The sequence below is a fragment of the Saimiri boliviensis genome, chromosome 14 (genome assembly GCF_048565385.1).
Source record: "Saimiri boliviensis isolate mSaiBol1 chromosome 14, mSaiBol1.pri, whole genome shotgun sequence".
Lineage (NCBI taxonomy): Eukaryota > Metazoa > Chordata > Mammalia > Primates > Cebidae > Saimiri > Saimiri boliviensis.
The window spans coordinates 12,212,439-12,239,831 of NC_133462.1; the positions used below are offsets into that span (position 1 = coordinate 12,212,439).

At 50.2% G+C, this 27,393-nt stretch overlaps 3 protein-coding genes across 6 annotated transcripts in view; 2 read left to right on the plus strand and 1 right to left on the minus strand.

Annotated features, from left to right (window-relative positions):
• The window catches only part of LOC101049854 (optic atrophy 3 protein), a 38,216-nt gene extending 28,365 nt beyond the window's left edge, over positions 1-9,851 (plus strand). The window contains exon 2 of the mRNA XM_010350958.3: positions 1-9,851. Within this exon, the coding sequence (XP_010349260.2) occupies positions 1-398 (398 nt within the window). The 3' untranslated portion in view covers positions 399-9,851.
• LOC104653261 (outer mitochondrial membrane lipid metabolism regulator OPA3) lies at positions 164-24,068 on the plus strand. Of its 2 annotated transcripts, none has more exons than XM_074386175.1 (2): positions 164-233; positions 21,351-24,068. In XM_074386175.1, exon 2 carries the CDS (start codon positions 21,368-21,370, stop codon positions 21,752-21,754), a length of 387 nt encoding a protein of 128 aa, XP_074242276.1. In that variant the 5' UTR covers positions 164-233; positions 21,351-21,367; the 3' UTR covers positions 21,755-24,068. The 2 variants fall into 2 exon arrangements, with proteins under 2 accessions (XP_074242276.1, XP_010349261.1); XM_010350959.3 differs by lacking the exon at positions 164-233 and adding an exon at positions 9,970-12,800.
• Positions 24,062-27,393, minus strand: part of VASP (vasodilator stimulated phosphoprotein) — a 21,011-nt gene continuing 17,679 nt past the window's right edge. For 2 of the 3 annotated variants that reach the window (XM_039466496.2, XM_010350956.3), the window contains exons 8-13: positions 27,222-27,273; positions 27,040-27,076; positions 26,776-26,821; positions 26,259-26,349; positions 25,057-25,114; positions 24,062-24,922 (exon numbers count right to left, since the gene is read on the minus strand). In XM_039466496.2, the coding sequence (XP_039322430.1) occupies positions 24,885-24,922; positions 25,057-25,114; positions 26,259-26,349; positions 26,776-26,821; positions 27,040-27,076; positions 27,222-27,273 (322 nt within the window). In that variant the 3' untranslated portion in view covers positions 24,062-24,884. The remainder of the gene's footprint in view (positions 24,923-25,056; positions 25,115-26,258; positions 26,350-26,775; positions 26,822-27,039; positions 27,077-27,221; positions 27,274-27,393) is intronic. The other variant, XM_010350957.3, reaches the window with a different exon arrangement.

Consider the following 27,393-nt stretch of genomic DNA (forward strand, 5'->3'; position numbering starts at 1 on the left):
TGTACCACTGGGTGGAGATGCGGACCAAGATGCGCATCATGGGCTTCCGGGGCACGGTCATCAAGCCGCTGAACGAGGAGGCGGCCGCCGAGCTCGGCGCGGAGCTCCTGGGGGAAGCCACCATCTTCATCGTGGGCGGTGGCTGCCTGGTGCTGGAGTACTGGCGCCACCAGGCGCAGCAGCGCCACAAGGAGGAGGAACAGCGCGCCGCCTGGAACGCTCTGCGGGACGAGGTAGGCCACCTGGCGCTGGCGCTCGAAGCGCTGCAGGCGCAGGTGCAGGCGGCGCCGCCACAGGGCGCCCTGGAGGAACTGCGCGCGGAGCTGCAAGAGGTGCGCGCCCAGCTCTGCAACCCCGGCCGGTCCGCGTCCCAGGCAGTGCCTGCGTCCAAGAAATAGGAGCTTGCTGGAGCCTGAATTTGGGCGTGGCCGTATGTACCTAACAGTGGCCTTCTTCCCGCACCACCGCTGCCTGCGCTCGCCCAGTGGAAACCACCAGGATCTTGATGCAACTTGGTGTTTGGTTACCCCGGCTGATGAGGGCAGTATTTACCTGCCACTGGGACCAGCAGGCAAAGCGTTGCAACATAGCCCCCTCCGTCATCCTTCACCCCCTAACCCCACTCCAAACCAGGACGACCCGCAAGGCCCTAGCCAGCAGGACATCGCGGGCACTCTGGCAAATGAAAAAGTGGAACCTGGGCTTGAGCTGACTCCAATGTATTATGGTTACCCCCATCCCCGGTTTACCTGATCAGTGTTAACCTTTCCTAAGATGCTCCTCCCTTATACTGGAACACCCCCTTCTTTTTGTCAATCGGTACAGACCACTGTAAGGAAATGAAGTGTCTTGCAGTGGCCTTTTCTCCCCGTCACCTTCAACGTCATCTCTAGCTGGGGATCACTGCTCTCTTCAGGAGAAAAAAGATGTGGCCGGGAGCTGTGGCTGAGGCCTGTAAACCCAGCACTTTGGGAGGCAGAGGCAGGCAGATCACATGAAGTCTGGAGTTCAAGATCAGTCTGGCCAGTATGGTGAAACCCCATCTGTATTAAAAATACAAAATTTGTCTGGGCGCGGTGGCTCAAGCCTGTAATCCCAGCACTTTGGGAGGCTGAGGCGGGTGGATCACGAGGTCAAGAGATCGAGACTATCCTGGTCAACATGGTGAAACCCCGTCTCTACTAAAAATACAAAAAATTAGCTGGGCCTGGTGGCACGTGCCTGTAATCCCAGCTACTCAGGAGGCTGAGGCAGGAGAATTGCTTGAACCCAGGAGGCGGAGGTTGCGGTGAGCCGAGATCGCGCCATTGTACTCCAGCCTGGGTAACAAGAGCGAAACTCCGTCTCAAAATAATAATAATAATAATAATAATAATACAAAATTTGGCTAGGCATAATCCCAGCACTTTGGGAGGCTGAGGCGGGTGGAGGTCAGGAGTTCGAGACCAGCCTGACCAACATGATGAAACCCCATCTCTACTAAAAGTACAAAAACTAGCCAGGAGTGTTGGCACACGCCTGCAATCCCAGCTACTCGGGAGGCTGAGGCAGGAGAATTGCTTGAACCTGGGAGGTGGAGGTTGCAGTGAGCCAAGATGGCACCATTGTACTCTAGCCTGGGCAACAGAGCAAGACTGTGTCTCAAAATAAAACCGAAAATTAACCGCGCATGGTGGCGGGTGCCTGTAATCCCAGCTACTTGGGAGGCTGAGGCAGAAGAATTGCTTGAAGCCGGGAGGTGGAGGTTGCAGTGAGCTGAGATCGTGCCATTGTACTCCAGCCCGGGTCACAGAGCAAGACTCTGTCTCAAAAAAAAAAAAAAACCCAAGGTCCTGGCCTGCAGTCAATCTGTGGAAACACTAACTCCTTGAGGCCCCGAGTGGACTATTCCAGCAGAACTCCCTCATCCTAGAGTCTATGGCACAAACCACTGGAATGGCGCTGCAGGGGCTTTCCTGGCAGTGTCCTCCAACCCCCTTTCCATGGTGGAAAATTTGATCCTAATTAGGGCTAATCCAGCCTGTCCTTCAGCCTCCGCCTCCTGTTTTCCTGTCCTCAGAGTCCCTGCACCTTGTACTGCATGGCGGGTCCTTTCTTACCTTCCCCACCGTGCTGAGTAGCATTTCTCAGGGCCCCAGTCAAATCCAAGTCCATGGATTCAGTTGTCACATCCTCCATCCTCCATCCGCGTCTCCCGATCTGTGTTCCTGCTTTCTTTCCTCGCAGCTCTGGACTGATCTGACAGTCCATCTTCATATAGCGGTACCTTCCTGCCTCCACAGTCCCCAGTCCCACCCCCATCCCACTGATTAGGCCACCAGTTGGCCTTAACGCCTTGATTAATTTCCTGGGGCTGCCGTAACAGGTCACCACTGGGTCGTGAACTTGATGGCTAGAGTCCAACAGGAATTTCATTCATGTGGTTCTGGAGTCCCGAAGTCTGAAACCAAGGTGCTGACAGGGACAGCTCCCTCTTCCAGATCCTGGTGACTCCAGGCCTTCCCTGGCTCTGCCTCCAGCTTCACAGGACCTTCTCCTTCTTCTGTTTTGTCTCTTACAAGAACACGTGTCATTGCAGGTAGGGTCGATCTTAAGTTCAGGATGATCCCACCTCAAGACACTTAACCTAATCACATCTTTTAAAAAACCTTTTTTTCAAATAAGCTGTCATAATCACAGGTCCTGGACGTTAGTATGTGGACGTGTCTGTTGAGAGTCCACCATTCAAGCCGTTCAACCCACTGCTACTCCCCACCCCAAGAGTATGCTGGTGTCTAGGTGCAGTGGCTCACACCTGTAATCCCAGCACTTTGGGAGACCAAGTCAGGAGGGATCTCTGAGTGCAGGAGTTGAAGACCAGCCTGGGCAACATAGTGAGACATCTCTACAAAAGTAAAAAATGATTCAGGTGTACTGGTGCATGCCTGTAGTCCCAGCTACTTGGGAGGCTGAGGCAGGAGGATCACCTGAGCCCTGGAGGTTGAGGCTGCAGCGAGCTGTGATCACGCCACTACACTCCAGCCTGGGTGACAGAGTGAGACCCTGTCCCCCCCCCCCAAAAAAAAAGGACTCTGGGACTCCCACCAACCCCGCAGGCCACGTAGCCTTCCTTCTAGCTGAGAGGAGCAGTCTAGGAACCACCTTTTGCCACTGGGTTTCTCTTCCAGGATGCTCCACTGAAGTGGGAGGCGGGTGGGCCCCACTAGCCTGCAGTCTACCCTTCCGACTGTAGCTGTCTCCTAATTAGAGGAGCCGCAGGGTGATGAAGGCATCCTGAGTATGTGTCGGAGAACCATCATGTGGATCGCCACAGTGGGTACCGAGCTTATTAAAATCAGGAGGGAAGCTGGGAGGGCTCTGCTGGGGAGAGGCCCAAAAGTCACCCTACGAGCTAGGGAAGCTGAGGCCAAGTGTATGCAAGGGGACTTGCCAGAGGTGCCACAGCCAATGAGGGGCCGACTTCCCAGGGTGGTGAAGTAGCAGGGGCAGAGTGAGGGTCTTGGATTACCCCAGCTGCAGAGTGAGGAGAGAGAGGCAATGACCGATTGGAGGCTGAGGGATGGCAATCTCTACACAGGCCCAGGGCATCCCAGAGGTGGCACTGGCAGTAGGGGACCCTCTCTGTTCCCTCTCAGAGCAGCCCTGGATCACACCTGAGATTCTAGCATTGAGTAAACGGGGTGACCCTTCACCTGGGCCTGCTCCCAGCAGGCGGCAGGTGAAAGTGGGAGGGCGGGATTTACCCCACCTCCACCCTCATCTCCCTCCTCTAAGGAGGTAAAAATGGCCTGAACCAAGATCTGCCAGATAGAAAGCCAAGAAACAGGTTCTGAAACAGCATTTCTTTTCTGTTTTGTTTTGGTTTTTTTTTTTTGGAAGACAGAATCTAGCTCTGTTGCCCAGGCTGGAGTGCAGTGGCCTGATCGCTGCTCACTGCAACTTCCACCTACCAGACTCAAGCAATTCTCCTGCCTCAGCCGCCTAAGTAGCTAGGATTACAGGCACATGCTACCACGCCCAGCTAATTTTTGCATTTTAGTAGAGACCAGGTTTCACCAAGTTGCCCAGACTGGTCTCGAACTCCTGACCTCAGGTGATCTGCCCGCCTTTGCCTTTCAAATGCTGGGATTACAGGTGTTAGCCACCTCATCTGGCCTGAAACAGCGTTTCAGTTCGTTCTAGAAGAAGGGGAGAAGTTGGAGCAGAGGGAACTGACCAAGTGGGTCCTGAGTGGGTCTGTGACCCAGGCCGGATGTGGTGGCTCACGCCTGTCATCCCGGCACTCTTAGAGACCGAGGTGGACAGATCACATGAGGTCAGGAGATTGAGAACAGCCTGGCCAACATGGTGATACCCCATCTCTCTAAATATCCAAAAATTAGCTGGGGGTGGTGGTGCATGCCTGAATCCCAGCTATTCAGGGGGCTGAGGCACCAGAATCGCGTGAACCCAGGAGGCGGGGGTTGCCGTGAGGGTTGCCATGAGCCAGGATTTGAGCCACTGCACTCCAGCCTGGGTGACAGACTGAGTATCACACACACAAAAAGAAAGTGGTGGGAATGTGAAGATGGGCAGGAGGAGCCCCAGTTCCTGACCCCAGCGCCGTCCTGACCCGAATGAGACTTCGCGCTCAGCCCCGCCCTCCCCTGACAGGTGGCCAGTCTTTGTGGGCATCAGGGCCATCTGCTTCCCCCACTGCAGTGTCGGGGGTGGCCAGGGTGTGTGGAAATGGAAAGAACGACTTCTCAAAATGCAAGAGGCCAGAGGACGGTTCACTGCTCGCGCGTTCTACTAGCTAAAATTCCGTTTACCTTGCGATTTGGGGAGAGAGGTTAGAATAAATTTGTAAATGAAACTGATTGTCTTCAACTTGATGCATTCTTTTTTCATATTTAAAAAGTCCTTGGGTCCGGGCGCGGTGGCTTATGCCTGTAATCCCAACACTTTGGGAGGCCAAAGCAGGTGGATCACCTGAGGTCAGGTGTTCAAGACCAGCCTGACCAATATGAAACCCTGTCTCTACTAAAAATACAAAAATTGGCAGGACATAGTGGTGGGTGCCTGTAATCCCAGCTACTGGGGAAGCTGAGGCAGAAGAATTGCTTGAACCTGGGAGGCGGAGGTCGAAGTGAGCCGAGATCGACATGAGCCATTGCGTTCCAGCCTTGGCAACAGGAAGGAAGCTTCGTCTCAAAAAAAAAAAAGGCCAGGCTGGGTGGCTCATGCCTGTAATCCCAGCACTTCAGGTGGCTGAGGCCAGCAGATCATTTGAGGAGTTTTTGAGACCAACCTGGCCAACATGGTGAAACCCTGTCTCTAGAAAAAATGCAAAAATTAGCCGGGCATAATGATGCATGATGAGGCAAGATTGCACCACTGCACTCCAGCCTCCAGCCTGGGCAACAGAGCAAGGCTCTGTCTCAATAAATAAATAAATAAAGTCTATGTCAACCTTAGGAAAAATATCCTTCATTTATTCTTTCATTCAACAAACTCACTGAGATGATGCCGCACTGGGGCATGGGCCCAGCGTCCTCAGTAGAGCGTTGCCCACAAAAAAAAATAAAAAACAGAAAAACTCACTGAGTTACCCATTCTGCCCCACCCTGTGCCGGGGTCGAAGCGGTGACGAAGACAGCCCCAGCCCTGCCCTCACCGGGGCTTACATACAAATGCTCACCCACGAATTTCCTTTCCAGTGTTCCCTGCCCCACCCCATAGTTGTTGAGGAAGGTCTGGCTGGGCTGAATCCGGACTCCTTCCCTCCGGAGTGACTCCAGACTACAGGGTGTAAAGGACAGAAACCCATTCATCCCAGCTCCCAAAACCCTGGGAGGTGCTCTGAGAGCTGTGCCTCTCCCATCTCCTGGCAGGCCGTGTTGTCCCCTTGTTGGTTTCTCTGCCAGCCAGGCCCTTGCCTGGAGCGGAGCAAGATGGCTGAGAGCCGCCACCCCAGGAGAAAATGGGCCTTAGGTAAGCTCCAGCCTGATCTATTGGCCCACAGAGCCGCTCCTGGGCTGGTCACAGTGTTGCTGAGTGGTGGGTTTGGGTCCCCCAGTGGCAATGGCATGGGGCTGAAGTTGGTGTGGACAGGGAGAGGGGGAGCTGGCATCGGACACGTGTACTGAGTATCAGCTGTGCACCAGGCGCCATTCTAGTAGCTGGGAACCAGCTGGGAACAAACAGAGGGCCTCTCTGGAGCTGACATTCTAGTGTCAGAGACCAGCAGTAAAGAAAGAGCTGGCCAGGCATGGTGGCTCACGCCTGTAATCCCAGCATTTTGGGAGGCTGAGGCCAGCAGATCACAAGGTCAAGAGATCGAGACCAACATGGTGAAACCCCGTCTCTACTAAAAATACAAAAATTAGCTGGAGGTGGTGGCGGGCACCTGTAATCTTAGCTACTCGGGAGGCTGAGGCAGGAGAATCACTTGAATCCAGGAGCCAGAGGTTGCAGTGAACCGAGATCGTGCCACTGCACTCCAGCCTGGTGACAGAGCAAGATTCCATCTCAAAAAAAAAAAAAAAAAAGAAGAAAAAGAAAAAAGAAGGAAAGAGCTAATCAAGCATGGGCATGCTGGGGGTTGAGAGGAATGGAGGCAGGGAGGAGCTCCGGATTCATGGGGCCCTACAGCAGATCTAGACAGGTGGGCAGCGAGGAGGCAGCACTTCAGATGGAGGGAAATGGAGAGAGGGCTGCATCTATGAAACTCCAAGGACAGGTGTGGTGTTGGCCTGTTCCTGAAACAGCAAGAGGCTATGGCTTTTTTTTTTTTTTTAAGAGATGGGGTCTCGCTATGTTGCCCAGGCTGGAGTGCAGTGGCTATTCACAGGTGCGATCCCACTACTGATCAGCATGGGAGTTTTGACCTGCTCCGTTTCTGACCTGGGCAGGTTCACCCCTCCTTAGCCAACCTGGTGGTCCCCCGCTCCCGGGAGGTCACCATATTGATGCCGAACTTAGTAAGGACACCCGATCGGCATAGCGCACGACAGCCCAGAACTCCTGGACTCAGGCGATCCTCCCACCTCGGCCTCCTGAGTAGCTGGGACTACAGGCACACTCCACCGCACCTGGCTTTTTTTTTTTTTAAATAATAAAAATGTATTGAGAATTGCTGGGTTGATGGTTATCTCCTCCCAGCCTTGAGGAAGGGAGCAAGGCTGTAGGAAATCACTAAGAAATCACACACTGTCCTAACAGCCCCGGCCAACACAGGGAGAAGGAAAGTAATTCCCCAGAAAAGGGGCGGGTCTTCAGTCTTCCTTCATCCAAGAGGGTTTCCGGGCCGGGCGTGGTGGCTTATGCCTGTAATCTAAGCACTTTGGAGGCCAAGGTGGTGAGGTCGGGAGTTCAAGACCAGCCTGACCAACATGGTGAAACCCCGTCTTTATTTAAAAAAAAAAAAAGAGGGGTTGGGGGGACTAGTACAGGGAGACCATTGCATGGTACTGGAGCTGGGTAGGGCTGTGCAGGACCCCCGGCTGACTCCTTGAAAACGGGCAAAGCAGATCCACTTCCTCTGGGGGTGGAGTTCTTGGTGAAGAGGCTCATTTCTTTTTTCTTTTCTTTTTTTTTTAAGATGGGGTTTCACCATGACGGCCAGGCTGGTCTTGAACTCCTGACCTCAGGTGATCCACCCACCTCAGCCTCACAATGTGCTAGGATTACAGACGTGAGCCACTGCACCCGGCTTATTTTGTTTCTTAAAGAAAAGCATGGCAGGTCATACCTGTAATCCCAGCACTTTGGGAGGCTGAGGTGGGAGGGTTGCTTAATCTCAGGAATTCGAGACCAGCTTGGGCAACATGGCAAAACCCTGTCTCTATCAAAAAAGCAAAAAATTAACTTCGTGTGGTGGTGCATGCCTGTAGTTCCAGCTACTCAGGAAGCTGAGGTGAGAGAATCACTTGAGCCCAGAGGCAGAGGTTTCAGTGGGCCATGATCATGCCACTGCACCCCAGCCTGGCCACAGACTGAGACCCTGCCTCAAAAAAAAAAAACAAAAAAACAAAACAAAACATGTTTCATGTTCTGAAAGGATGAGCAGGAAAAAAGAAAAGCATGTACATATGATGTATGTATTTTACAAACCTGCATAATGTGGGCTCTCCTGGGCCAGCGTGGAAACTACCTTTTACTCTAGGAAGAGACTTTGCAGCTGGGATTACAGGTGTGAGCCACTGTGCTCAGCCTCTGTTTCTGTTTTTTTGTTTGTCTTGTTTTGCTTCAGACAGGGTCTTGCTCTTTCACCCAGGCTGGAGTGTGGTGTCGCCATCACAGCTCACTGCAGCCTCAGCCTCCCAGGCTCAAGTAGTCCTCCCACGTCAGCCTCCAGAATCGCTGGGACTATAGGTGTGCCGCCACCACACTCAGCTGATTTCTTTCTTTTTTCTCCTTGCATTGGAACTCAGCTAATTTCTTAATTTTTGGTAGAGATGGGGGTCTCTGTTTGCCCAGGATGGTCATGAACTCCTGAGCTCATGCCATCTGCCTGCTTCATCTCCCAAAGCGCTGGGATTACAGACGTGAGACACCATGTCCAGCCCCTTTTTTCTCTGTTTTGAAGTAGATGCTCATCCCACCTTGTCTTGATTTTCTTTTTCTTTCTTTCTTTCTTTTTTTTTTTTTGAGTCAGAGTCTTGCTCTGTCACCCAGGCTGGAGTGCAGTGGCGCCATCTCAGCTCACTGCAACCTCCACCTCATGGGTTCAAGTGATTCTCCTGCCTCAGGCTCCTGCATAGCTGGGATTACAGGCACCTGCCACCACACTTGGCTAATTATTATATTTTTAGTAGAGACAGGGTTTCACTATGTTGGCCAGGCTGGTCTCGAACTCCTGACCTCCGGTGATCTACTCACTTCAGCCTCCCAAAGTGTTGGGATTACAGGTGTGAGCCACCTTGCCCAGCCTTGATTTCCATTTTATAGCAGCGTTATTGAAGTATAAGTGACATACAATGTCATGCACATATATGACATGTTTAATTTGATATTTTGACATATGTGGACACCCAGGGTGAGCCACACCAAGTAACACCTGCCTGGCCTTTTTTTTTTTTTTTTTTTTTTTTTTTGAGACGGAGTTTTGCTCTTGTTACCCAGGCTGGAGTGCAATGGCGCGATCTCAGCTCACCGCAACCTCCGCCTCCTGGGTTCAGGCAATTCTCCTGCCTCAGCCTCCTGAGTAGCTGGGATTACAGGCACGCACCACCATGCCCAGCTAATTTTTTGTATTTTTAGTAGAGACGAGGTTTCACCATGTTGACCAGGATGGTCTCGATCACTCGACCTCGTGATCCACCCGCCTCGGCCTCCCAAAGTGCTGGGATTACAGGCTTGAGCCACCGCGCCCGGCCCATTTTTTTTAATTGATGTGAAATCAAAAAACATAAAATTAACCTTTGTATAGGGAACAATTCAGCAACACTGAGTACCTTCACAGTGTGGAACCATTACCACTGTCTGGTTCCAGAACGTTTTCATCTCCCCAAAATAAAACTTGGCACTGACTAAACGGTCACTCCCTATCCACTCCCCCTGGCACTGACTAAACGGTCACTCCCTATCCACTCCCCCTCCTGCCCCTGGCAGTCACCAGTCTGATAATCTGTCTCTATGGATTTACCTATTCTGGACATTTCATATAAATGAAATCACATAATATGTGGTCTTTTGTGTCTGACTTTATTTATTTATTATTCATTATTTTTGAGACAGAGTCTTGCTGTGTCACCCAGGCTGGACTGCAGTGGTGCAATCTTGGCTCACTGCAACCTCTACTTCCCAGGTTAAAGTGATTCTCCTGCCTCAGCCTCCCAAGTAGCTGGGATTACAGGTACCCACTTCCACGTCCGGCTAATTTTATATATATATATATATATATATATATATATATATATATATATATATATTTATTTATTTATTTTGAGACGGAGTTTCACTCTTGTTACCCAGGCTGGACTGCAATGGCGTGATCTCGGCTCACCGCAACCTCCGCCTCCTGGGTTCAAGCAACTCTCCTGCCTCAGCCTCCTGAGTAGCTGGGATTACAGGCACGCGCCACCATGCTCAGCTAATTTTTCATATTTTTAGTAGAGACGGGCTTTCACCATGATGACCAGGATGGTCTCGATCTCTCGACCTCGTGATCCACCCGCCTCGGCCTCCCAAAGTGCTGGGATTACAGGCTTGAGCCACCGCGCCCGGCCTAATTTTTTATATTTTTAATAGAGACAGGGTTTCACTATGTTGGTCAGGCTGGTCTTGAACTCCTGACCTCGTGATCTAGCCACCGTTGCCTCCCAAAGTGCTGGGATTACAGGCATGAGCCACTGCACCCGGCTTTATTTATTTATTTATTTATTTATTTATTTATTTATTTGAGACAGAGTCTTGCTCTGTTGCCCAGGCTGGAGTGCAGTGGCACAATCTCAGCTCACTGCAATCTCTGCCTGTCAGGTTCAAGCGATTCTCATGCCTCAGCTTCCCGAGTAACATAAAGTTTCCAAGGTTCATCCATGTTGTAGCAGGTACCAGCTCATCATCCTTTTTTTTTTTTTTTTTTTTTTTTTTGAGGCTGGATTTTGCTCTTGTTGCCCAGGCTGGAGTGCAATGGTGCAGTCTTGGCTCACTGCAACATCTGCCTCCCGGGTTCAAGCAGTTCTCCTGCCTCAGTCTCCCGAGTAGCTGGGATGATAGGAATTCGCCACCATGCCTGGCTAATTTTGTATTTGTAGTAGAGACAGGATTTCTCTATGTTGGTCAAGCTGGTCTCAAAACTCCTGGCCTCAGGTGATCCACCTCCCAAAGTGCTGGGATTACAGGCATGAGCCACCAGGCCTGGCCCCCATCATCCCTATTTATGGCTGAATAATAGTCCATTGTAAGGCTAGACCACAATTTGTTCATTCATACATCTGTTGGACATTGGGGTTGTTTCTTCTGCATGGTGGCTATGAACAGGGCTCCTATGAATGTGTGTGTAGCTTGCAGTCTTGTTAGGCTTAGATCATCTGTCTGGAGAGCAGTGGAGCATCATGGGCAGAGTTTGGGCTCTGATCCCAAAATTCCTGGAGTCAATCCCTAGCTCTGCCTCATACCAGTTGGGTGAGCTTGGGCAAGTCAGTGGGCATCTTGTGCGTGATAACAGAACTTCCTTTGTAAGGTTATTCTGAAAGTGGGTCAGTTAACACATGCAGAACACTTAGGAAGTTGCTTAGCACAGAGTAAACAGTTGCAAAATGACTACATTGCCAGCGACCGAACCTTCCTGGGCTAACTGAAGCAGAAAAAGATCTTACTGGAGGGATATCAGGTTAGCTCACCGGAGGTTAAGAAAACCAGCAGGAACCTTGAGAGGTTTATAGTTAGGGATGTCAATGCTGTAACAGAGACCCAAGATGTGTAATGATACTGAGTGAATGGAGTTTACTTCTTGCTCCTAAAATAGGAAAGTCGGCCGGGTGCAGTGCTCACACCTGTAACCCCAGCACTTTGGGAGGCTGAGACAGGAGGACTGGTTGAGCTCAGGAGTTGAAGAACAGAAGAACAGCCTGGGAAACATAGCAAGACCCCTCCTCTACAAATAAAAATAAATTATAAAAATTAAAATACAGTGGCTCACCCCTGTAATCCCAGCACTTTGGGAAGCTGAGGTCAGAAGTTCAAGACTAGCTTGACCAACATGATAAAACCCCGTCTCTACTACAAATCCAAAAATTAGGCATGGTGGCAGGCGCATGTAATCCCAGGTACTTAGGAGGCTGAGGCAGGAGAATTGCTTGAACCCAGGAGATGGAGGTTGCAGTGAGCTGAGATGGCACCACTGCACTCCAGCTTGAGTGACAGAATAAGACTCTGTCTCAAAAATAAGCAAATCATTTGCAGTCACTCTCCATTCTCCTTCCTTCAGCCCCTAGAAATCGCTAGTCTACCTTCTGCCTCAATAGATCAATAGATTGCCCTATTTGGAACATACCATGTAAATGCAGTCATACAATGCATCTTCTTTTACATCTGGCTTCAGCCCCACCCCCACCCCAATAGCTGGGACTACAGGCATGCACCACCATGCCTGGCTAATTTTTGTGGGCTTTGGCTGGATGCAGTGCTCATGCCTGTAATCCCAGCAGTTTGGGAGACAGTAGTAGGTGGATCGCTTAAGCTCAGGAGTTTGAGAGCAGCCTGGGCAATATTAGTGAGACCTCGTCCCTACAAAATATACGAAAATTAGCCAAGCATGGCAGAAAAAATAAGAATATTAATTTGTGTGTGTGTGTGTGTGTGTGTGTGTGTGTGTGTGTGTGTGTGTTTTGTAGAGACAGGGTTTCACAATGTTGCCCAGGCTGGTCTTGAACTCCTGGGTTCAAGCAACGCATAGCCTCCCAGAGTGCTGGGATTACAGGTGTGTAAGCCACAGCACTTAGCCTAAGTTTAACTTTTTAGGAAACTGCCGAAATATTTTCCAAAGTGGCTGCACCATTTTGTATTTCCATCAGTGACATACGAAAGTTTTTGTTACTCTACAACTGATACAGTTTGCTCCGTATCTCCGCCCAAATCTCATCTCCAGCTATCGGCCCCACGTGTCAAGGGAGGGAGGTGATTGGGTAACGGGGGCGTTTTCTCCCATGCTGTTCTCCTGATAAGAGTGAATTCTCGCGAGATCTGATGCGTTTAAAAGTTTTTCCCGACTCTCCCACTGCTCGCTCCTGCTGCACTGTGTGGAGGTGTCTGTGTCTCCTTTGCTTTCTGCCATGATTCTAAGTTTCCTCGGGCCTCCCCAGCCATTCAGAACTGTGAGTCAATTAAATCTCTTTACTAATTACCCATTCGCAGAATTTATAGCAGTGTGAAAACTGACTAATACAGCAACTTTGGAAGCATTGGGGTTGTTCACTGTTTTGACTAGCCATTCTAGTGGCTGGGAAATGGCGTCTCGTTGTGAATTTGACTTGTATTTCTCCACTAAGTCATGTGTTGAGGATCTTTTCATGTGTGCGTTGGCTGTTCATATACTTCTTTGATGAAATGTCTATTCAAACCTTTTGTCTCTTTCTTTGACTCGGTTGCTTGACCACCTATTGTTTTTTTTTTTTTTTTTTTTTTTTTGAGACGGAGTTTCGCTCTTGTTACCCAGGCTGGAGTGCAATGGCACGATCTCGGCTCACCGCAACCTCTGCCTCCTGGGTTCAGGCAATTCTCCTGCCGCAGCCTCCTGAGTAGCTGGGATTACAGGCACGCGCCACCATGCCCAGCTAATTTTTTGTATTTTTAGTAGAGACGGGGTTTCACCATGTTGACCAGGATGGTCTCGATCTCTTGACCTCGTGATCCACCCGCCTCGGCCTCCCAAAGTGCTGGGATTACAGGCGTGAGCCACCGCTCCTGGCCGACCACCTATTGTTGAGGTTTTTTTTGTTTTTTGTTTGTTTTTTAAGATGGAGTCTTGCCCTGTTGCCCAGGCTAGAGTGCAGTGGTGCAATCTCAGCTCACTGCAACCTCCATCTCGCGGGTTCAAGCAATTCTGCCTCAGCCTCAGAGTAGCTGGGATTATAGACGCCCGACACTGCACCTGGCTAACTTTTGTATTTTTAGTAGAGATGGGGTTTCATCATGTTGGCCAGGCTGGTTTTGAACTCCTGACCTCAAGTGACCCACCTTCCTTGGCCTCCCAAAGTGCTGGGATTACAGGCATGAGCCCTGGCACCAGGACTGACCTTTTGTATTTATCTCATATGTATCTTTTTTTTTTTTTTTTTTTCCAGAGCTAGAGTCTCCGTCCGTCATCCGTGCTGGAGTGCAGGGTTGTGATCAGGGCCCACAGCAGCCTCAACCTCCCTGGCTCAAACAACCCTCCTGCCTCAGTCTCCCCATTGGCTAGGACTACAGGCATGTACCACCATGCCTGGCTAATTTTTAAAAAATTTTTGTAGAGACAGGGTGATCCTCTTGCCTTGGCCTCCCAAAGCACTGGGATTGCCAGAGTGAGCCACAGCGCCCAGCCCTATGTATCTTTTACATTCATATCTCCTATCTTTGGAAACTTATGTTTCTTCACTCTACATTATATTTCGGGGATTTTTCTGTGTTGAAATACATAAAGCTTATTTGTTCTGGGTTTTTGTTTTTGTTTTTGTTTTCTATTTGCAAATCATGACATTTGTGAAGTATTTCAGAATTGTGAAATGTGGTCTGTCTTCAAAATCATGCTTCTGGGTAAAAGGCACTGTTAAGGAAGCAAAATGAGTGAATTCACCTTTTTTGGCTTGGTCTGGTTTTAACTACTGTGGTTGAAAATTGTAGCTTAAATTATATACATTGTGACATAAAATCTTCAATTTCAGGTTTTCCTTTTGAGCCTTTACTTCTGTAAGACTACTTAGATCTATGCGTTTTTGTTTGTTTGTTTGTTTTTGAGATGGAGTCTCTGTTACCGAGGCTGGAGTGCAGTGGCACGATTTTGGCTCACTGCAACCTCTGTCTCCCAGGTTCCAGCAATTGTCCTGCCTCAACCTCCCTAGTAGCTGGGATTACAGGCATGTGCCACCATACCCAGCTAATTTTTGTACGTTTCATAGAAATGGGGTTTTACCATGTTGGCTAGGCTGGTCTCGAACTCCTGACCTCAGGTGATTCATCTGTCTCAGCCTCCCAAAGTGCTGAGATTTACAGGCATGAGCCACCATGTCCAGCCCAGATTTATAGTCTTAATTGTGAATGAAATTTGAATTTTTTTTTTTTTTTTTTTTTTTTTTTTTTTTTTTTTGAGACGGAGTTTCGCTTTTGTTACCCAGGCTGGAGTGCAATGGCGCGATCTCGGCTCACCGCAACCTCCGCCTCCTGGGTTCAGGCAATTCTCCTGCCTCAGCCTCCTGAGTAGCTGGGATTATAGGCACGCACCACCATGCCCAGCTAATTTTTTGTATTTTTAGTAGAGACGGGGTTTCACCATGTTGACCAGGTTGGTCTCGATCTCTCGACCTCGTGATCCACCCACCTCGGCCTCCCAAAGTGCTGGGATTACAGGTTTGAGCCACCGCGCCCGGCCGAATTTTTTAAAAAATTAGGGTAAAAGGCACATAATATAAAATTATATTATAAAAGCATAAATATATTGTGGGCTGCCTGTCTCAAAAAAAAAAAAAGCAAAAAAAATAAAAATAAAAATAAATAAAAGTATAAAATACCCTCTTAACCATTCGTCACAGTTTTCTGGGAGGGATTTTTTTGTAGAGACAAAGTCTCACTATGTCATCCAGGCTGGTCTCCTCAAACAGTCTTTCTACCTCAGCCTCCCAAAGTGCTGGTGTTACAGGCACGAGCCATCATGCCGGGCCGTGGTGAGAAACGTTAAGTGTGTGAATGTTGAGAAATGCTGATTGTATGGTAGAATATATTGTTTGCTAGGAAGAACGATCGCAAGGAAAACCTAGCCGTCCCCCACTCCCAGTAGAAAACTGCTCTGAGCATTCTGAAGTGGCAGGAGAATGTATGAACATCATACACCGGTTAAAACCATTCCTTGGGGCCGGGTGCGGTGGCTCAAGCCTGTAATCCTAGCACTTTGGGAGGCCAAGGCGGGTGGATCATGAGGTCAAGAGATCGAGACCATCCTGGTCAACACCGTGAAACCCCGTCTCTACTAAAAAATATATGTATATAAAAAATTAGCTGGGCATGGTGGCGCGTGCCTGTAATCCCAGCTTCTAAGGAGGCTGAGGCAGGAGAATTGCCTGAACCCAGGAGGCGGAGGTTGCGGTGAGCCAAGATCGCGCCATTGCACTCCAGTCTCGGTAACAAGAGCGGAACGCCGTCTCAAAAAAAAAAAAAAAAAAAAAAAAAACCATTCCTTGGATAGCTGACCCTGCCCCCACGGCTCCCTCGTGGAGAATACTTTATAGGTTGTCTGTGATCAGTGGTAAGCGGGTACCAGCTGCTTGCTTGGCGTGTTTTGTGTCATTTGTTTGTTAATAATGATCACGTGTTCAGAGAGAATCAATGTGGGGCTCAGAGGCTGTCTGGGCCCTTCAGCCTGGAATGCTGTCAGCTCCTGAGGCTCTCAGCGTGGAAGGCTGCTGGTCCTCCGGATAGTCCCACTTTGCTGTTCTGAGTGTCTGCCTCTCAGTTCCTTCAGCGCCGCCTGGGTGGGGGTGGGGGGTCTCTACGGCCCAGCTGGCTCCTGGGAGGGCCCCGAACTCTTTTTTTTAATGTAAGAATGTGCCATTATTTTCTCTGGGTCCTCAGCACAGGCTGCAGGCACGCCCCATCCCTCTGCTTCCCATTTCCAGTGAGGACTAGACATTCTCAGTCATGGATTCTGAACCCATTTTGCCCTCTAGTAATAACTGACCCTCAGTGGCCACTCAGAGGGCTTAGTGGAAAGTTTTAAGGCCTCATCATAACTCGCTCCACCTGTCAGAGCCTGGGGACTTCATTAGGCCATCGTTCCTCTTAGCACCAGAGTTTTCAGTCCCAGGCAGTCGATTGCCAAGTGTGATTTCCCAGCAGCAAGGAGTTAAATAGGCTTCGAGCAGAAAGGTGTGGTGAGAACAAGCCTGGAGGCTTGAAGTTTGAAGTCTCAGGCTCCTTGGAAGGAGGCCAGGGCCAAATCTGGCTACCCAAGGCAAGGGAAAGAGAAAGCGTGGTAGAAATGCCTTGTGCTGGGAGGTGGCATTTATCTCTTTACTCTCACCTGTTGTGCAAGCGAAACTCAGAGATCTGGGGCCATGCATACATACGTGGCTGTAATCCCAGCACTTAGGGAGGCCGAGGCAGGCGGATCATCTGAAGTCAGAAGTTTGAGACCAGCCTGGCCAATATGGCGAAGCCCCTGTCTTTACTAAAAATGCAAAACAAAACAAAACAAAAAAATTGCCTTGCAAGGTGGCAGGTGCTTGTAATCCCAGCTGCTGGGGAGGCTGAGGCAGGAGAATGACTTGACCCTGGGAGGCACAGGTTGCAGTGAGCCGAGATCGCGCCATTGCACTCCAGCCTGGGTGACACAGCGAGACTCTGTCTCAACAATGACAGTAACAAAAGGACATCTGGAAGGTTGCTAGGTATCTTGGGCTCATTTGGGTTCATGAAACCTTTTCACTGAAATACAACATACGTAGGCTCACACCTGTAATCCCAGCACTTTGGGAGGCTGACGCAGGCAGATCATTTGAGCCTAGGAGTTTGAGACCAGCCTGGGCAACACAGTGAGGCCCCATCTCTACAAAAAATATAAAAATTGGCTGAGCATGGTGGCACACACCTGTGGTCCTAGCTACTTGAGAGGCTGAGGTGAGATAGTCACTTGAGCCCAGAAAGTAGAGGCTGTAGTGAGCTGTGATTGCACCACTGCACTCCAGCCTGGGAGAGAGAGTGATATCCTGTCTCAAAAAAAAAAAAAAAAGGAAAAGGAAAAGATACCGCCCTCTTTTGTGAGTTAAGTCCTTCCCTGCTGGGTTGCCTGCCTTTCCCCTTTTGATTAGCAGGAGGTCCTGTATGTCCTGAATTTGAGTTATTTGTCAGATTGATCTATTGCAAATGGCTTCTTCCAGTCGATGACTTGCCTTTTCCCTCTCTTGCTGGTGTCTTTGAAGAATGAAAGTTTGTTTGTTTGTTTGAGATAGGGTCTTGCTTTTTTATTGCCCAGGCTGGAATGTGGTGGCGCCACCACAGCCCATTACAGCCTTCAACTCCCGGGTTTATGTGATCCTCTGGCTCAGCCTCCTGAGTGGCTGGGAGGCGGAGGTTGCAGTGAGCCGAGATTGTGCCACTGCCCTCCAGCCGGGATGACAGATTGAGACTCCGTTTCTTTTTTTTTTTTTTTTCTTTTTGAGATGGAGTTTCGCTCTTGTTACCCAGGCTGGAGTGCAATGGCGCGATCTCGGCTCACCGCAACCTCCGCCTCCTGGGTTCAGGCAATTCTCCTGTCTCAGCCTCCTGAGTAGCTGGGATTACAGGCGTGCGCCACCATGCCCAGCTAATTTTTTTGTATCTTTAGTAGAGACGGGGTTTCACCATGTTGACCAGGATGGTCTCGATCTCTCAACCTTGTGATCCACCTGCCTCGGCCTCCCAAAGTGCTGGGATTACAGGCTTGAGCCACCGTGCCCGGCCGAGACTCCGTTTCAAAAAAACAAAAAAAGTTTGAGACCAGCCTGGTCAACATGGTGAATCCCCATCTCTACTAAAAATACAAAAGAAAGGCTGGGCGAGGTGGCTCACCCTGTAATCCCAGCACTTTGGGAGGCCGAGGCAGGTGGATCACCTGAGGTCACGAGTTCATGACCAGCCTGGCCAACATGGTGAAACCCTGTTTCTACTAAAAATATAAAACATTAATCGGGTGTTGTGGCAGGCACCTGTAATCCCAGCAATTTTGGAGGCGAAGGCAGGAGAATCATTTGAATCTGGGAGGCAGAGGTTGCAGTGAGCTGAGATCCTGCCATTGTATTCCAAACGGGAAACAAGAGTGAAACTCTCTCTCAAAAAAAAAAAAAAAAATTAGCCTGACATGGTGGCAGGTACACTACCATACCTGGCTAATTTTTTTTATTTTTTGTAGAGATGGGGTTTCACCATGTAGCCCAGTATGGTTCAGTATGGTCTTGAACCCCTAGCCTGAAGCAATCCTCCCACTTTGGCCACCCAAAGCACAGAGTTTATAGGCATGAGCCAGTAAACACCCAGCCTCCTATGTTTTTTTTTTTTTTCTAAAAATGTTATTTTTGTGTCTCTCATATTTTGACCTACAATCCCTGTGGAATGAATTTTTATGTATTATGTGAGGTAGATGTTAAGGTTTGTTTCCCTGTGCATATTCAGGTGCTCTAACAGCATGTCTTGAAAAGGTCATTCTTTTCCCGCTACACCACAGTGTCATGTTTGTCACAAGTCATGTGACTGCATGTGTGAATATTTCCTACTCTTTACCATTGGCCTGTCTATTAATGTACAAATGCCACACTGTTTTAATTATTATAGCTTTATGATAGCTGCTTTGCATTTGGTAGTGTAAGGTCTTCAGGTTTTTTTTTTTTTTTTTTTTTTTTGAGACGGAGTTTCGCTCTTGTTACCCAGGCTGGAGTGCAATGGCACAATCTTGGCTCACTGCAACCTCCACCTCCTGGGTTCAAGCAATTCTCCTGCCTCAGCCTCCCGAGTAGCTGGGACTACAGGCGTGCGCCACCGTGCTTGGCTAATTTTTTGTATGTTTAGTAGAGACAGGGTTTCACCATGTTGACCAGGATGGTCTTGATCTCTTGACCTCGTGATCCACTCGCCTCGGCCTCCCAAAGTGCTGGGATTATAGGCGTGAGCCACCGCGTCCGGCCAGGTCTTCAGTTTTTTTCTTCACTATTGGTATTCTTGGCTCTTTGCGTTTCAATACACGTTTTTGTTTTTGTTTTGAGACGGAGTTTCGCTCTTGCTACCCAGGCTGGAGTGCAATGGCGCCATCTCGGCTCCCCGCAACCTCCGCCTCCTGGGTTCAGGCAATTCTCCTGCCTCAGCCTCCTGAGTAGCTGGGATTACAGGCACGCACCACCATGCCCAGCTAATTTTTTTGGATTGTTTTAGTAGAGACGGGGTTTCACCATGTTGACCAGGATGGTCTCGATCTCTTGACCTCGTGATCGACCTGCCTCGGCCTCCCAAAGTGCTGGGATTACAGGCGTGAGCCACCGCGCCCGGCGTCGGGTTTTTAATAGGGATCTGCATGTAGACAAGGCTGACCGCTTGTGTGGTTCCCCTTAAATTCTAGCCCCTCCAGAGGTTAAGCTGATACTACATGGCCCAAAGTCACCACCATAAATCACTACTGTTAGCACAAACCATTTGATGTGGCCCAAGGCCCCAGGTAAACAAAGACAGTCTACTCAGGCTGAACATTCCAAGAACTCAAAGATTAGCTCTGAGGAGTAAAAGGCAAAGGTGAGACCTCTGTTTGGGTGAGGTTAATCATTTACTGAGCAGACAAGAAAAACTTGAAGGGCTAAAGAGAGAAATGTGATTTGGATAGAAGATAGAAGAGCTTGAAATAAGGGGAATGAGAGAAACACCCATCTTGGTGCAATGTCAGTGCCACAGGGATGACAACAAGCCCCTCTGCCTTTACACGTCATGGAACCAGGTCACCAAACTGCTGGGGAATAGGATTTCGAACTAGTCATTCTGGGGCTAGAATTTATTATCTAATCTAATGTGAAGGTGGAAAAAGACATTTCAGATATTCAAAACACTGAGCTACCAAGCACCCTTTCTGCAAAAGGTACTTACGGATATACTTCAGGAAAACTAGAATGAAATTCAACAAAGAGGAATCACGTTTCTCAAAAGAGGATGAGCCATATGAAGGAAGGTGTGAAGACATACTGCAGCAGCCCAGGGAACAGCCAGTGTGTCCATGACTATTTAATAAACAGAATAGGAGCAAACTTATGGATGATCTTGGTCCCATGGTGAATTTTTGTGGGTCACATAGTTTGAGAATCATCATTCTAGGAAAAACTAAAACCTTCATACACTCAGATCAAAGCTGAAATAAAACAAAAATGTGTCACAATATGAAGCAGTGTGTCCAGCCAGCATTTAATGATAATGCTTCACACGCCACGGGTTTAGTGAAATAAAAGTACATCTTCATTATGGATCCACAAGATGAATATTTCCATAACCTTAATATTATACATGGTCTATACTTTCACTTTCAGGCAGCACAAAGTATTGCACAAAACAATTACAAAGGTTACCAATAAACAGTAAAAAATTGGCCAGGTGCGGTGGCTAATGCCTTAAATCCCAGAACTTTGGGAGGCTGAGGTGGGTGGATCACTTGAGGCCAGGAGTTCAAGACCAGCCTGACCAACACAGTGAAAACTGGTCTCTACTAAAAATGCAGGGGGGAAAAAAAAAAAAAAAAAGGAGCTGACATGGTGACACACACCATTGATCCAAGCTACTTGGAGGCTAAGGTACCAGAATGGCTTGAATCTGGGAGGCAAAGGCTATAGTGAGCTGAGCTCGAACCACTGCACTACAGCCTGGACGACAGAGCAACACCCTGTTTGAAAGGAAAAAAAAAGCATCAGCATCTTCTGTGCTGCTGTTTACAACAATGCAAAAGCTGACATTCCAGCTTCACATGAGTAGTAAGTCGTTAGTTAAGGAAGTTTTCCCTACAGGATTCCGGGTGTGAGGCCCGCGCTTGTCTTCCTTACGGCGCCCCCTCCAGCACCCGGGCGATTGTGGTGACCACATCCCCATTGCTATAACGGGGACATCGAGGCACAGAGGGGCGGGGCTTGCAGGGGGCTGCCCTGCAAAAGATCCCTGACTCCTCTCTTTCCCTGCAGTGTACCACTGGGTGGAGATGCGGACCAAAATGCGCATCATGGGCTTCAATGCCGCTGCGGTCAAGCCGCTGAACGAGGGGGCAGCAGCCGAGCTGGGCGCGGAGCTGCTGGGCGAAGGCATCATCTTCATGACCGCCTGCAGCTGCCTGATGCTGGAGTACTGGCGCCACCAGTTGCAGCATCGCCGCAAGGAAAAGGAGCGACGCGTTGCCAGGGAGGAGCTGCAGGGCGAGGTGGGCCACTTGGGGCTGGCGCTCGAGGAGCTGCAGGCGCAGGTGCACGCGGCGGTTCCGACGCAGCTCGCCCTGGAGGAGCTGCGCGCTCAGCTACAAGAGGTGCGAGCCGTGCTCTGCCTCCAGGACCTGCCACCTGCATCCCCGGCTGAGCCAGAGTCGGAGGAATAGGAGGCCTCGGGGCCATGGTCTTGGCGGTGACTGCTGCCTGGACTGCAGTCTCCGACTTGGCCTCTTCTCCGCACTGTCACAACTCGGACCGGCGCAGCTGACACCACCCAGTCCTTTGAGGGCGCTGGAGAGATCCTGGACTGGAGCTGATCCAACCTCCCTACTAGCCTGCCCCAGTGGTACCTTCTACTGGACTTCCCCCTCCTGCAGGTGGAACGTTCCAACAAGGACCCCGTCCTCACCCCGCCCCAGCCAGCGCATTGGTTGAGCACTTCGGAAAGACAGCGGCTTTTAGCAGACCCCACCTCCCTGCCGCTAGGTAGGGCAGCAGGACGTCCCCCTCTTTTGGCAAAACGAAATTGGATTCTGCACCTGGATTTAGCCGACCTGTCATTCTGTCACCCGCACCTTCACTCACCTGAGTGGACCCTCCCACTAGGACGCTCATTCTTTGCACCGAACACCCCCTACCTCCTGATTGGTAGAGACCATTGAAAAGATGCACAAAGTTCCTAAGGACTTCCCGCCCCGCCCCCTTCCATCTATCTCAGTCTTAGGGGGAAAGGAGGTGGGGGTGAATCCTGGACTGTGTTGGCTCCTGACCTTAATCCACCGTTAGTACCTGCGACTGGCACCCTCCCCTCCCTCAGTGGATCGTTCCAACAGCACACCCCTCTTCCTTCCTGCCTTCGGCACAACCCACTGGCATGGCTGTGCTGGGTCTTCCAGGGCAATGCCTCCCAGCCTGGCATTCTGTGATCTGTTTCAGCAGGACCACCGAATCTTGGGAGGAAACACCGGTCCTGAGCAGGGCTAATTCATTCTGCCTTTCAGTCTCAGTCACTTGGTCACCATTCCCCAGTTCCGGACCCGCTACTGTCCTTTTACCTCTCTCGCTGTCCTCTTCAGTCGCCTCTGCTAGGGACTGGCCTGCCCCGTTACTACCTAAGTCATCGTCAGGTCGCCCGTCTTCCGTCCAATCGGCCCCTCAGAGTTCTCAGGGTTCGCCCTTCCTTCCTGCCTTTGGACTGGCCCCGGTCCCCCTCCGCCCTCCTTCACGGGAAGGCCTCCTCCAGGGGACTCCCTGTCCCTCAGCCCTGAGGTCCCTCCATCCAAACGGGGTATTCCACCAGGGCATATGACCTACCCGCCCGAAAACTGAAGGGGGCGTGGATGAGCTCTGTGACTCTAAATGCTACTTTTTAAATACTGTCAGTGTTTTATAATTAAAGGAACTCTGGGGTAAAGATCTTAAGAATGTGTCAGAGAGCCATGATGTGCATCTGCAAAATGTCACCGAAGTTAGGAAAGAAGGCTGGACACAGTGGCTCACACCTGTAATCCCAGCATATTGGGAGGCCAAAGCAGGAGGACTGCTCGAGGCAGGAGCTGGAGACCAGCCTGGGCAACATAGCAAGACCGCATCTCTATGAAAAAGAAAAATGTTAGCTGGGCGTTGTGGCAAGCGCCTGTAGTTCTACCTACTTGGGAGGCTGAGGGAGGAGGATGCCTTGAGCTCAGGAGTTCAAGGCTGTAGTGAGCTGTGATCCTGCCCCTCCACTCTAGCCTGGGTGACAGACCCCAACTCAAAAAAAAAAAAAAAAAAAGCCTGGCGCAGTGACTTAAACCTGTAATCACAGCACTTTGGAAGGCCAAGGCAGGCAGATCACAAGGTCAGGAGTTAGAGACCAGCGTAGCCAATATGGTGAAACCCCATCTCTACCAAAAATACAAAAATTAGCCGGGCATAGTGGCAGGTGCCTATAGTCCCAGCTACTCGGGAGGCTGAGGCAGGAGAATCGCTTGAACCAGGGAGGCGGAGGTTGCAGTAAGCCGAGATCGCGCCATTGCACTCCAGCCTGCATGAGAGAGACGGTCTCAAATAAGGTAGGAAGGAAAGCAGCTGCAAGAGTGGTAAAGTGGGGGCAGAAAATTGTCCCATAAGCCCTTTCCCAAATTGGGAAACTGAGGCCTGGGGTAAGCAAATGGACTTCCCCAAGGCCACACAAAGTGAGGCTGCTTCTGTCCTGCCCCCATGGCGAACGGCAGGGTGGGATGGGCAGGAAGTGGCCTCATAAGGGGCATCGGGAGGAAGGTTGGAGGGGGCAGAGATCATCCTGGCTGCGGGCCTGAGGATGCGGGAGCAGGCGCAATGTGCAAGGCAGGAGGGCAGATGAGGGAAGGTGGGTTCCTTGGCAGAGGAAGGGGTTCTCAGCAGAGGACCAAATCTTCCTGGAGGGGCACCAGGTGCCGAGCACGCCTCTATCCCCATCGGAACAGCCCTTCAAATCACTCGAGATCTTAGCATTTATAAAAACTGGCAGATTTATTCCGCAGGGGCCCATTTTCAAGAAGCTAAAGGTGAAGGTGGGAGGGGAGAAGTTTCCTCCCCTTTTCCTTTGTCCCTCATCTTATTTTCTCCAAGGGGTAAAAAAAATGGCCTGGACCCCAAAACCTACCCAAATAAAAAAAATCAAAAACTGAGGTTCAAAAAAGTTACAGCATCTTAATTCCTCATAGAAAAGGGGGAGGAGCCAGAGGGAAGAGGAGTCCCTGGGGTGGAGGGGAGGCACCCCCAGCCTGGTGAGACATCCCCTCCCCTTAAATAGCTGCCCCAAATGGGGCAAGGCCGGGGCTATAGCATTTAAAAACTCCCACACCCCATTTTATCAAAACCAAAGAGGAAAAAAAAATTTCTTTTTCCCCCAAAACCCAAATATATATATATATATATTTTTTTTCTTAAAAAAAAAAAACCAGAACTTTGAAGGCATTAAGCGTTAAAGTGAATCTAGAACAAGGGAATGTGAAATTCCCTCCTTCCTTCCCCCTTCCTGTGGGGTTCATTGGTGCATCCCCAGCGGAGGGACCGGCCCCAAGGGGATGGCAGAGGGGAAGGACCAAAGGGAGAAAAGGGCGGGGGCCTCCCCAGCCAATCAGCAGCCAGTGTGGGTGTGGGCAGGGCGCCAGAGAAGCCACGCCCCCTTGGAGGTTTCCAAGTGGGATGGGGAGTGGGAACAATGCATTCCTGTGTAGTCTTCAGCCAATTCCAAGTCAAGTAGAGGCAGGGAAAGCAGGGTGACAGGCGGGGTGTGCGGAAAGGAGAATCAGGTCTTCTGAGTCCCTGTGGTCAGGGAGAACTCCGCTTCCTCAGCTCCTGGACAAAGGCTGGAAGGAAACAGAGCAGAGGTCAGGGGCAGAGTCTCTGCCTCTTCTCTTCCAAAGCAGGGCTCTTGTCTAGGGACGTGATGCCTCCGAAGTAAGTAAATGTTGAAGAACAAAACCAAACCAAACCACCTCACCTTCAATGATTTCCTCTTTCACTTTCTGCAGCTCCTTCTTCACCTCTTCCAGAAGCTCCTAAAATTAATGGGGTACAAGTAATCAGGAGGGGGTACTGGGACTTGCAGGAACCAATCTCTTTTATTTTTTGAGACGGGGTCTTGCTCTGTTGCCCTGCGCTAGAGTGCAATGGCATGTTCACAGCACATTAAAGTCTCAACCTCCCAGGCTCAGGTAATCCTCCTGCCTTATCCTTCCAAGTAGCTGGGACCACAGACAGGCACCACCACGCTCAGGTAATTTCTTTTTTTTTTTTTTGAGACAGAGTCTTACTCTGTTACCCAGGCTGGAGTGCAGTGGTGCGATCTTGGCTCACTGCAACCTCAGCCTCCTGGGTTCAAGAGATTCTCCTGCCTCAGCCTCCCAAAGAGCTGGGATTACAGGCGCACATGACCAGGCCCAGCTAATTTTTGTATTTTTAATAGAGGCAGGGTTTTACCATGTTGGCCAGGCTGGTCTCAAACCCCTGACCTCAGGTGATCCACCCACCTCGGCCTCCCAAAGTGCTGGGATTACAGGCGTGAGCCACCGTGGTTGGCCTTCTTAGGTAATTTTTAAAAATCATTTTTTAGAGATGGGGTCTTCCTATGTTTCCCCAGGCTAGTCTTGAACTCCTGAACTCAAGCAGTGCTCCCACCTCAGCCTCGCAATGTGCTGGAATTACAGACATGAGCCACTGCACCTTGCCAGAGTCCCCTCTTTCTGGTTGATGGAAAAGCCAGAGGGAGTAGGTTTGAGACCCATGCCTACCCCAACACCATGACATGGCTGCCAAGGTCGCAGAGTGACTGGAGGATTCTCGGGGAGAATTCTGGAACCTTGGAGCCGGAAAAGTACTGGAGAACATCCAGTACCAAGGTTGGCAAGTGCATTCCAGCCCCCTGCCAACTCTAATTGGTGAGGGACAGCTGGGTCAATGTGTGGAAAGGATTCAAGGCACTCATCTGGAATGAGTGTGATGATAGAATAATGTCTGTTACAGGCACCGGAGGTGCCTGAGGGCGTGAGGTCAGGGTCATCCCTGATCCAATCCAGTCTGTCCATTTGTCAGATTGGAAACCTGAGGTTTCTGAGATGTTATCTAGGATCATACAGCATGCCAGTGGCAGGGGCCAGACCTAGACCTCTCTTGCTGTGGCCCCCAACCTCCACCCCAGGCTACCTGTTTCACTCTCTCTAGGTCCGAGTCATCGCCGGAGCTGGGCGTGCAGGGGTGGGTCTCAGAAGTGGTCACCGAAGATGACGACTTCATCCTGGGGGAGTTGGTGTCATTTGGGACAGCAATGAGATTAAAGAGAGGACCTGTTTCCCCACCTCCTATTCCAGGAATCACATTGACTTCCGCCTTATAAATTGGGCAGGTTCCTTATAAGTCAAGTTCAAGTATTTTGAACAGGTTCAAGTATTTTGGGGGCCCCCGTTTGTTTTGTTTTGTTCTGAGACAGAGTGGCATTCTGTCTCCCAGGCTGGAGTGCAGGCACAATAACGGCTCACTGCGGCCTCAACTTCCTGGACTCAGGTGATTCTCCCACCTCAGCCTCTCAAGTAGATGGGACCAAAGGCAAGTGCCACCATGCCTGGCTAATTTTTGTAGAGATGGGGGTTTCGCCATGTTGCCCAGGCTGGCGTCGAACTCCCCAACATGACCTCCCCAAGGACTACAGTACTGATGGGCCTACCTTGGCAAGGTTGTGCTGTTCTTCTCCCAGGGTCTCCGCACAGATTCTGGGGAGAGGCAACAAATCAGAAAAATCAGGGACAAAAGACTGCCCCTCAATCAGTCTTTCTCCCCCAACCTCAATAGCCCCTGTTCAAAGACCCATCTCAGGAGACTACAATCCCCAGCACCATCCGTCCAGACTCTCCCGTGAGGGTGCTTAACATGTGAGAAGAGGGTATTCTGGGATTTGTAGTTTCTATGGCGGAACTGGGCTTTCACTCACCACTCTGGGCCGGGACTCTGGCCTCTGGCTCCTCCTGCTGGTGGGAAATAAAACTGCCATGAGTCAGCTCCTGCCACACCTCTGCCCATTTCCTCTTCCAGGTTCAAACCCCACACAGTCCTGTATCCCTACCCTCTTGGTACTGCCTAAGGGGTGTAGGGCAAGAAAAACCCCTGACTTACATTGGCAGATTCATCCTTGGGGGTTTTCTCCCCAACCTGTGTGGCTTTCCTTCTGCAGTAGAAAAAAGCAAAAACACATGCTTCCGTCACTCAACCAGTCCCCTTCATAGGAAAGTTCCAGAAATGTGGATCCTACAGCATAGAATTCTGAAACTCAGAAACCCTAAGGAAA